Source organism: Anastrepha ludens, chromosome 4 (genome assembly GCF_028408465.1).
Source record: "Anastrepha ludens isolate Willacy chromosome 4, idAnaLude1.1, whole genome shotgun sequence".
In the NCBI taxonomy this organism is placed as follows: domain Eukaryota; kingdom Metazoa; phylum Arthropoda; class Insecta; order Diptera; family Tephritidae; genus Anastrepha; species Anastrepha ludens.
In genome coordinates, this window is record NC_071500.1 from 21245689 (window position 1) to 21257592 (window position 11904).

The 11904-nt window shown below is 37.2% G+C and overlaps 1 protein-coding gene across 1 annotated transcript; it reads left to right on the forward strand.

Annotated features, from left to right (window-relative positions):
* Positions 1-8175: 8175 nt before the first annotated feature.
* Positions 8176-9125, forward strand: LOC128860427 (pupal cuticle protein Edg-78E). Its single transcript, XM_054097952.1, has 2 exons — positions 8176-8276; positions 8566-9125. Exons 1-2 carry the CDS (start codon positions 8265-8267, stop codon positions 8920-8922), a joined length of 369 nt encoding a protein of 122 aa, XP_053953927.1. The 5' UTR covers positions 8176-8264; the 3' UTR covers positions 8923-9125.
* Positions 9126-11904: the final 2779 nt, after the last annotated feature.

Consider the following 11904-nt stretch of genomic DNA (forward strand, 5'->3'; position numbering starts at 1 on the left):
AGCGCACTAGGCCGCATAGCCGGTGATGTGCTATGGTTACGATATTCAATCAACATCTTCTTCAAGTGAATAAATCCATTAGCAACAAAAACTCCCAAGTCAAATAAATGGTTTAGCTGACAAAAAATAAGCATATACATATGTGCATGTGTATGTATGTGCATGTATAAGTACATGCTTAGGAGTACATACATATATTTGCTAATAAGCAAAATAGATTTTCTTGCACTTTAATTTCAAAGACGTTCAACAAACCCAACTAACTGCTGCCTGGAAGTAGGCGCAATTAAAACAACATTTCAACAGCTCTTAGATAATAAAGTTAGCTAACATTTCTATGACAATTCGATTTTAAATTACCACTTGAATAGTAAAACTAAAGCAGTAATTACAAAATAAAATATAAAAAATAAAAATAACAAAAATAATAAAAATCGAATTGCAGAGCTTCAAGTAAATCCGCTTAGTGTGGTTACTGATGACTGATGGATATCAAGTCACTTTGGTGCTAAGCGTTAATGTGATTAATTTATAGTTAACTTGCAGCTAGGCACTACATACAGTCATATATGTATAGGTGTGTATGTATGCATATAAAGCGGCAAAGAAGTCGAAAACGAGTATATATATAATATATGTATGCACATTTCTAGAATGTACATATATAAGCGCACAACGTTGTGGAGTAACACCGATTTGTCTTGAAAAGTAATTGAAATTCTTAAACGAACAAATCTCCTGCATGCGATCTTCTTTCTATCGATCATTTATCAACAGCAAAATACATACAACTCTGGCTCCAATGCATACATACATACACATACACATTTATATACGAGTACAATACATTAACCGTAGTTTTATGAGTTGAAAATGAAAGTCAACTCGTAAATCAACTGTGACGCCGCAATTTCTAATAAAATCAGCAATTAAGTATTTCGCATATTTGAAAATAAACTGGAAGATCTGATTTTTAGGTAAGTTGACCTGTAATGTGCATGTGAACATAAGCAATAACCCATTTTGTTTATATCGCAACAATAATCGGGATATTTATAGAGCAGCCATTGCCAGTAAATGTGTGTTGCTGTCTACAAATAAAAACAAAAAAACCCAAAATGACATTAGCGAAATATTAAGTATCCAACTCATTCACTTTATCATCCGTGATTTATCGCAAATTTAACACGTTTTGTTTTAGCAACGTAGACTCTATTAGATATTATTCTAACTGTGAGTTGGGCAACGGCATTCTTATGTGGCTTCGGGTGAGAAAGAACACACTGCTACATACATAAGTAAAAAGCTACTCTGAGTGGATGCCGTTAAAGCTAGACAAAATAGTAATCTAAATAAAAATTTCTTTTTAAATTTTAAATAATTAATTACAGTAAAATAAAAAATTAAATAAATTGCAATAAAATAAAACAAAATTAATGAAATAAAATAAAAATTTTAAATTAAATAAAATCCGATTTCTGCGTATACAGTCACTCACACCTTATTTGATGCAGATACGATTTTTTTGTAAAGTGTTCTATATTTCATCGCGCAGAAGCGTGGACAATGACTACATCCGATGAAGCGACGCTTGGAGTGTTTGGGCGAATATCGCAGGCGAAGGAACGGTGAGCTGTATGAGCTTCACGACGATATAGACATAGCGCAGCGAATAAAGATCCAGCGGCTACGTTGGCTGGACCATTACGTCCGAATGGACTCTTACCTACTAGAGGAGGAAGACCTACAATTGCTACCTCCTAAGGTTGTGGTTCGATTCCTCGGTATAATAAATAATTATAATTAAGTAATTAGGGGCGCACAATAGATCAATTTGGTCGCAGTGCATAAAGGCCTTAGCCTAACCCGTACAACCATTACCATTACCAATTTATGGTTAATATGTATGCATTAGAAAACGATAAGTGAATAGAAAAGGAAAAATAAATAAAAATTTCCGCTTCACTACATATCACCATTTGCGGATTGATGTCACTCGCAAATATTTGTCTAAATGAGTTCAAACTCCTTCAAATCAGTTACAAAATGCACCTTTTACTCAAAAAAATTAGTCTGAGCTACAGCTCAGTGCGTATAAGCGTTTAACAGCGATGTGTAAAAACAGTGTTTCACAGTGTAATTTAAGCTGGATATTGTAACCCTCAAATATATTAGAAATATTTGCAAAAGCGAAGGTATTTCAGCTTAACCTCGTCAATTGAATTAAAGCCACCGATTATAAAATATATAATATTAAAATTAAACTTTGTTACTAAAAATCATCTCCATAAAAAATAAGACCAGTCGGCCTACAAGAGGAACCCATTTTTAATCTTTTACTTGTTAAACAAGCTCCGTAAAATTTAAATTAATATGCGAATTTTCGCATCTGATTCAGTAGTTTTATTGCGTACGTTTATACATACGAGTGTGTAGATATGTATTATAATTCATTAAATTGTGTGCTCTTGTCGAAGTGACCAGTTATAAGAACTCATAGATCAACAGTTGAAGATCAACAGTTAGAAGCTTCAAAAAGCCAAGTAGCAGATTGATTCTAGTTATTAGGAAAATTATTGAAATTAATATTAATATTTTACGAAAAAAGATTGCAATAATTAAAATAATTAATTGGTACCCAAGCAAATCAATAATAGAATCAAACATCAAATTAAAATCTAGCTTAACATGAGCAGCTGCTATTCATGGTATCCAAAAATGTGAAGTTATTTTTCACTTTTTGGAATAATACAAAAAAATAGTCGATTGCGGATTGATGCGGTCTGAAATCACAGTAATTTGAGGTATGGCAATTAAGTTCCGGGAATTTGTCAATAATAAATCATTATAGTCAACTTCTAACTCTGTACAACAATTTCAATATGGCTTGCACAATTGGAAGCACCTTTGTTAACCTTTAAGTGCGCCTTGTTGCTTTTGTGAAACAAGTTGAAAACTCGCTCTTACAACCATTTAGTTTAATTTTCTTTTGTTTGGAATGAAAATATTATTTGTAATACATAGGCTGAAAAGCACTAGTTTTATTGTATGTACCTCTTTTTCAGTTAGTACTAACCTTAAAAAGACAGCAGTTAAAATTTCATGATATTCCATTCATTAGTTAATGAGTTATTGTGCTAAAAGTGACGTTACTTTTGTTATTTTCAAATAAATGGATCGAAAATAATTTCGTGTTTTAATTTTACACTGCTTCTTGATAGGGGAAAAATACCGTTCAAGCGAAGCAATGGCTTGAAAAGTGTTATGGTGACTTCGCTCCATCAGAATCAACAATAAATCGATGGTTTGCTGACTTCAAACTTGGTCGTAGAGACACCGATGATGCACAACGCAGTGGACATCCAAATGAGGCGGAAATCTAAGAAAGCATAACAAAATCCATAAAATCTTTTTGAATGATCGAAAAGTGAAGTTGCGTAAGTTAGCTAACATCATAAAGGTGTTAAAAGAACGTGTTGGCTTTATATTGCTGAGTATTTAACTATGAGAAAGATCTGTTCAAAGTGCGTGCCGCGCTCGCTCACTGGACGTATTGATGATTTTGAGCAGTGTTTGGCCATGTTTAAACGTAATAAACCGGAATTTTCGCATCGATATGTGACAATGGCTGAACATGGATCACTTCACTCCGTTCAAAACGTTCGTCATCTGAGTGGATAGCGGCTGGAAAGGTTATGGTTCATATCACTCTTCGATTTAGGATTCTGGTAATAGACCCAAGTCTCGTCCATAGTGATGAATCGATACACAAAATCCGCTTTATTCTTTCAAAAACGCTTTAGACGTTGCTGAGAAAGTCCGATTCAAATGTGTTTTTGTTCCATTGCTACCGAATGCGGCACCCATTATTCACACAGCTTTCTGAAACCCAATACTTCAGTCAAAATATTGCTTACACTGCCCAATGAGATGCCTAGGGCTTCTACTAAATCTCTTTCAGTCACTCAACGATTTTTCAAAACGATTTCCTGTATTTTTTCTACGGGAATTATTACTGTTTTTGGGCGTCCTTGACGTCGGTCGCGAAGAAGTAGTGATGGTGAATTGCTTATTGCATTAATTTTGTAGTGCATTTAGCTCAGCCCTGTTAATAAGTCTGTGAAGAATTTTAAATTATTGTTTCATAGACTAAATATCCAAATAAATAAATGGTATATTGATGTTTATTGCCTGAGTCCCTCATTCAGAGAAACCCCCCAGTCATTTGTGGCAGCTACTGCCACTGAGATTAAAACTTTTCATTGAATACAATAAAAAAGTGGTTATTAGCTGCACCCTGGCGGGCTATCGTTTAATTGGGCTTCCATTTCTATAAAATTAAACCAGTTGATGGAATTTGCGACTGCTGTGTTGGCTCGCCGAGTAAGTGTGCTAATTAATAAATGGTTATGAGCTGAGCCTTATCGTGTGCTTTGGTTTATTCGTGTGGCCTAGTTTTAGAATTATTTTCGAGTTTATGAAACGCATGGTTTTGTTTCTGTTTGACATCAAAAGGTATCTCTGTACTCGATGAATAAAAATAAGTATTGGACAGGGAAATAAGTTCATAGCCGATTTATATTTTCTTTTATTTTACAACGCTTTGTTTGCTGTTTGGCAAAGGGTAAGTATTCATTCAATCGAACTCTGTCTGCCCTATAAAACTGTGTTAAATGCATTTTTGAATTATTTAATTTTTTATTAGTTTTGAGGCTTCAAAATGGCATACCGAGGAGGCAAACATCCACATTGTCGACACCTGCTCTTCTTTGCTTTTTACACCTGTCAAAAAGCTACCAAAGCAGCCCGAAAAATTTGCGGCGTGTATGGAGAAGGTGTCATAGGCGAGTCTACAGCACGTAAATGGTTTGCAAAGCTCAAAAATGGCGACTTTGACGTCGATGACACGTCCCACAGCTGAAGGCCTTCTGAATTCGATGAAGATCGCCTCAAACCACTTTTGAAGGAGAACGGTCGCCGAAGCAGTCGAGAATGGGCGGAAAAAATGAACTGCGATTATAAAACGAATCTCAATCACCTCCATTCAATGGGATTAAATCAAACATCCTTACGTAAACTAATAGCATTTTCATCAATTAATCATCTAGGATAAATACTAGCTGCAATACAAGTTAGTGAATCAATATGAATAGTTTATTTTAGTTTTTATACATTTTTATCATTTAGTTTAACATTTATCTTTAATAATGAAAAGTTGGGAGCCTGGATGTCTCACGAGCTCAACGAAAAAATACAGAGAAAGTCACCTTTAAATTGTTTCTCAGCGTATCGCCCGCCAGCATATCGCAATACGTGGTCATAAACAGCGGTTTTTATACCGAATCATAACAGGAAATAAGAAATGGTGCCTATACATCAATATGAAGTAAAAAAAAGGCGTGAGTAGCTCTAGGAGATACGCCAAAGCCGAGAGTCAAGCCGGCTTTTCATCCAAAGAGGATCATGATATGTGTTTGGTGGGGCTGGGAGTGCGTGGTGGACGGGAAAATGCTCGAAAAGAATGCCACGGTTAACAAAGAGCTCTCCATTGCCCAGCTACACCGCATGAATGAGACTATTCGACTGCAAAGACATGATCGAATCATACTACTTCATGACAACGCCAGGCCCCATGTTGCACAAGTCGTCAAAGCTGCGCTCCAATAGCTCAAATGAGAGGTCCTTCAGTATCCGCCGTATTCTCCTTACCGCCTTCCGCTTTCTTTTCCGCACCTTGTTAAACCATATGAAGGGCGTTACCTTCCGACTCAATAACTCCTATGACACCAGACCAGGCGATTATTGGCGGAACGGTATCAACAAATTGGTCGAGAGGTGGGAAGACGTTGTAAACAACAACGGCGAATATGTAATTGATAATTGATTAACTTATAGCTATAAATATTGTTTTTTATTTAAATTAAAGTCTTCGGTAAAAACGCTACGAACTTATTCCCCAATGATCAGAAAGTGCCGGGAATGTTTAATTTAAACGAACCGTGCACGTAGGAACCGGTCCATATTTTTTTCTTATATTGGTAGGACTGTAAGACATACATCTGTCACTTTTTAGTGCCATCGGATCATTAGTGTCTGCCTGACCGGCCGGAAATGTGGCAAACAATTCTTAGATTTTATATGATGACAACGCGCTATCGCACCGAGCGCAGATTGTGCTGGATTATTTGACCAAACACCAAGTAAGTACCATCGTGCAAGCACGCATTCACCTGAAATGGCCCCGTGCGACTTCTTTGTGTTTCCCAAGTTGAAGTAACCACTTCGTGGAAGGAGATTTCAATCGATAGAGGAGAGCTGAAGGCCATTCCTTCGTCGGCCTACCAGGGGTGCTTGGAGGACTGGGTTAAACGTTGGCGCATGTGTGTTGCTTTAGATGGATAATATTTTGAAGAAGATAAAATAAATTTGCCTGAAATTTAACTCTATTTTGTTTTTTTTTATACATTCCCGGTACTTTCAGATCATAGGGTGTAACTAAAAATAAAGTAGATCCGTCCTATTAATTTTTCACTTCCACACCCTACAGTATAAATACTCTTATACATTTTGGAGGTCTATTTATTGTATTAATTTATATTTTTTTTTTTTTTTTTTTTTTTTAAACTAAAATATTTCTTTGCGTGAATTTTAATTGACTTTAGCCTTAATTCGCGTTCATAATACCAACCTTGCACATATCCTCTGCTACGGATCGCATCTTGGGCGTATAAAAATAAGCCGCTACCTGCGTGACTACTACCCATTCATTCACAAATTATAACGAAATAAATTCATAAGCAAAAAGTTGTTAAATGGAAGAGTTAACCACGAATTAATTTTTTTGTTGTTGCTGTAATCACTGTTTGTAAATTGCTAAATACATACATACATACATACACATGTATATGTAGTTGCATGTGTTGGTGCCTGACAATATTGGCAATAAAAAATAGAAGATTTTTTGTAAAGCGGTCACCACTTGGTAGGCAAAGTTGAACATTTATGTAAATTCCTACCAGCTTCTTAAAAATTAATGCGCCATTAAATACGCATTTTCATTTGAGCAAAAATAAAAACGTTCACCACCAATTAGAGACAAATTTCAACCCAATCCCCATTACTATTATTAATCGATTAATCGTCTCTTTGTGCGTGTTTTGTTTCAGAAATAATTTCCATTAGCATGCGCTGATAAGATATAATTAAAAAATGATATGCTTACTTCCAAGTGTTGCACGTGTATATACTCGTAGACATATCTTTTTGTTAGTATATTTGACATTAAAATGAAATTAATTTATAATTGCCAGTACGAGTAAATGATGAGTGGAGCAGCAGCAATAACAATATTTGGCATAGAAATTAAAAATGCACATCCGCCTAGGGCCTAGTAGCAGTCTTGAATTACTTTTTGATTGCATTCACCAATGAGTTGCGAAAAGGTGAGCTATTGCAAATTACTGTTTGGCTAGAAGTGACCTTCCGAACCAATAAAATAGTTTGATCTGTTAAATGCTGTGCCCGACTTTGAAATCTTCTTCATTAATCTTAGCAACCGTAAGTGGGTATGAGATGCGTTGAAAATTACCACGCGATATTGAGGCCGGCCAGTCAGTTTCTAGCTACCAGTTAAATAGTTATTGTTGTTGTTTTCTATTGTTTTTATTTTAAATTAGCACGTGGCGTGACTGTCAATTACCCACGCGGTGGGTAAGTCAAATAAAGTCTTGCAAGCAAAAATCAGATAATTTTTTATTTAAATGAGTGCCTAAAAGTGTGCACCTAATGAAATGAGTGTTAGGTGAAATATCGACGCCAGTGTAGTAGACGTTAGGCGCACAAACACATACAAATCTTCGACCAACGGAAAACAATCAAAGATGGATAAGTTTGTGTCTTAAGTCTTTTGTTTCTTGCATTGAAAGCCGAGTATTACGAATCGATTGCAAAATTATATTGCGCTTGTACTTTAATGGCAAGGAATTCAGGCAGTGCTTCAATGTTTTTGCGCACTTTTGGCTGTTTCTTGATAGTTTTTTTTTTTAATTTTTAACTTGTTCACGCTCTAAAAGGCACACTAGAACTTGTTTCGTTTAGCTAATTGACGCAATTGAATGCCACGACCCTTTCGTGTTGCACAACGTAGTGAATGAACGTATAAAAAGGCTTACATTTTTTCGTTCCACACACAGTTTTTGGATACCAACCAACGAGTCCTGCGCTCATCTTAAACAACTACCAAAGTTACAGCAATAAAATTTAAAATGTTGAAATATGTAAGTATGTCAATAAGCATGCAACATGCAAGGTAGGTATGGGACAGATGTTCATATTCATAATTACATTTTAAATATTATATTTTATTAATTTTATTAACAAAACAAAATATATATGCACCAATGCATACACCCATATACACTCACATCTCACTCATCATTAACATGCATTGTCTCATTCATTCATTAAAGCGCTAAAATTATAAATTTGCTTCGTTAAACGTTTCATTACACCTCGCTTGTGATTAATTTCACATCTTTTTATTTTCTGTAAATTTTTCATTTCCAGCTCGTTTGCATTGCCCTCTTCTCGCTGACCTTCGCCAGTGCAGACAACATCGATAAAAATGCCGAAATACGCAGCTTTCAAAATTCTGCCACCGACGCCGAGGGCAACTACCAGTTCTCTTATGAGACAAGCAATGGCATTCAACATCAGGAGGCCGGCAGTTTGGCTGGTGTGCGCGGCTCACTGAATTACGTATCGCCCGAAGGTGAACGCATCTCCTTGAGCTATACTGCGGACGAGGAAGGTTTCCATCCGGCTGGTGATCATCTGCCGACGCCACCACCAATACCAGCCTACGTGCTGCGGGCCTTAGAATACATTCGCGCACATCCACCACAACTGAAAGAGGAACAATAAGCTACGACATGCACAACAACAAAATGCTTTAAGCAAAACGGTTAGCCTGCTTGTCTAGTGGCATGTCAAAGTTGAAGAGTTAATTGACTCATATCAATTGGTTGTTTGTTGTTTGTTTTTGTGCATTTGCTCTTTGTTTTCAACGCATTATTATCTGCTCATTCGTGCAAACATATGTTTCTTTTCACGCGTACGCATCGCCATAAGAAGCGCGCGAATAGTCATTATTTGTAATTAATAGCTGAGGTTTAATAAATGAAGTGAGTAACTAATACAAAAAAATCGTATTTATGTTTATTTAAATGTTATGAATGCAGCTTGCTTGGTGACTTTTAGATCTCAGCGTACGAAATTGTAAAGAAATCTATTCGCACAAGTATTTCTATTGTCCATGGCAAGAAAGAAAAATCAGATAAGTTTGAAGAGGTGGCTGTCAGCAAGATGAGAAAGATCTCAAAATTAAATAAATAAGATAACGGTGTTTTTTCACTATACGAACAAACGCTTTTCTAATGATTTTCGACCCATCAAGCCGAAAATTGCGCTACATGTTTATGGATGAGTATTCGATGCGCAAATTTTCAAATTTTTTCATTTGAGGAATTGCTATTTGGAGCATATACTCAGCTCTAAATGGTGAAATGGCCTCGCTCTTCATTAATGAACTACCAGCATCAGTTAACGAAAATAGGTTAGTCTATAGGTGAAGTTAGGTTATGGTGGAGGCCTTCGTTAGCATACAGGCAAATTAGTAGGTGGGTAGCTGAAATGGTTGAAGTACCTCTCTGGTGGCCTACATTGAACAAACATTACAACGCTAGGTGACTAACAAGCGTACAACGAGCAGCCTGCGGAGGTATAACTGGAGCTATGAGATCGTGCCCAACAGAGGCACTAAATGTCATGCTCTACCTGTTACCAATAGACTTACAACTACGACTAACAGCAACAAATACCGCCTTCAGAGGATAAACAACCAAAGGCTTAATAGCAGCCCATCAGATTTTACTATCGCTGCTCTAGACTTCAGAATAGAGTTTAAGGTAAAGTTCCCCAAGCGAAAGGAATGGGATTTGAATTCAATGGTCAAAGAGACTACAACTGCACTTTACACTGACGCATGCAAGATGGATTGCGGTGTGGTGCTGGTGTGTATTCGAAAAACCTCAAAACTTCTAAGTCCTTCCGCCTGGGAAACTGAAATAGTATTTTTCAAGCAGAAGTTCTCGAGACGAGAGAAGCTTGCAGAATGATTAAAAACCATCTATCGGAAGTATGCATTTTTTTAGATAGTCAAGCAGTCATCTTAGCTTTAAAGTCACCTATAACCAATTCAAAAATCGTCAGACAATGCAAAGAAGAACTTAATGCTTTAGCATGCACGACAGACATCACTCTCATCTGGGTACCTGGCCATAGAAGCATAAAAGGGAATGAGAAAGCTGATGAATTGGCAAGAACGGAGGCATCCTATAACGAATCAGAAGCAGTTAAAATAGGCTGTCGCCAAGGAGTGCGCAGAAGGCAGATCTCATCGCTATTCCAGAAGCAGGCCGTAGACAGGTGGACTTACACGGATACCTGCAAATTAACTAAAGAAACGTAGCCCAATTTGTTAAAAAAGCGACGGGTTGACATTTTCAAAATTATGTCAACAATAACCGATCACTGGCCTTTTGGAGACCATGCCAGGAAGATGGGGTGGCCGTTCAACAGTAAATGTAGAAGCTGCAATCAAGAAGAGTCTATGGAAAAAGATTTTCACTATCTATGTGAATGCCCAAGTCTGGGTGCTCTACGACATAGAACGCTGGGGGAATTCTCGATGGCTAACTTAAAAGAAATTGTAGCAAAGAAAATTGACGACATATATAGATTTATAGTCAAACCAAGATGTTTCGACTAATAAAAATCAGTGGTTCTACAAGTGGTATATTAAAATGGCATCTTTTGTGCTAATTGGGTCTGGGCTGTGTCGCTCAGACAGCACCTACACCAACCAACCACTCTGGCGGCACTCCCCAAGTAGCACTAAAGCGCCGTTTTGATGCCATTATGAGACCTGCAACAGGCAGGTATCTACAGCTCACAGCCAACCAGAGCTATTGATGTAATGGAGAATATTGATGGGGCTTAGGTTGGCGCACTGCTCCAGGATGTTGAAGAATGGAGCACCCAGTGGCCTTTATTGTCTCGCTGTCAATCCTAGACATTCGCAGCGAAAGTGCTCAAGAGTCTCCTTCTCCGGAGGTTCCCACAGCTTCTGCTATGCGATTTAAATGGCAAACCTAGCTTGCCGCGTGAATTCCGAGTGTCCAATGACCAGTAAACATAACTACGAGTTTGGAAATTGAATGGCGCGGAGTTTACTGAGGGGTCCGCTTATTGTATTTGTGGCCAAAGAATTTTCAAAAATAGCAAATGAAGAAATGGAGCTCCATCTCTTCCGTGCTTTTCTGAGAAATAAGTTGCGCAATTCCCCTTTAACAACAGTCAAGAAGATATCGAGCGACGGGTAGGAGATCTCTGAGATTAATTCAGTCCACTTCCTCGCAAGCTCATCAGTAATTTCATTTCACTCTATGTACCTATGTCCTGTACACCCAAGAGATTTGATCTCCTCCTTACAGGAGTTGGTTAGTTTGGATCTGCACCATGACATCGTCAGAGCATGTTAAGGAGTTAGGGTAGTCAGAATTTTCAAAAAATTTGATTTTTTTTTGCAATTTCATAAAGTATAATATCTTAAACATATTGTGTACAAATTTGAAGTGAATCCAACAAATACTTTTCGAGTTACTCAACAATTATTAAAGGACGTTCGGCCACTCTGGAGCGTTCGAGAGCAAGTAACTGGATGCTGCAAATATGAAAGTGGCAGATAACCTTGCTAACGATAACACTCGAGAAAGTAGAATGCTACGTAGGCAACAGGAAATCGATATTGTGGAAGCTGCTATGACGGCTGAATGACTATTATAT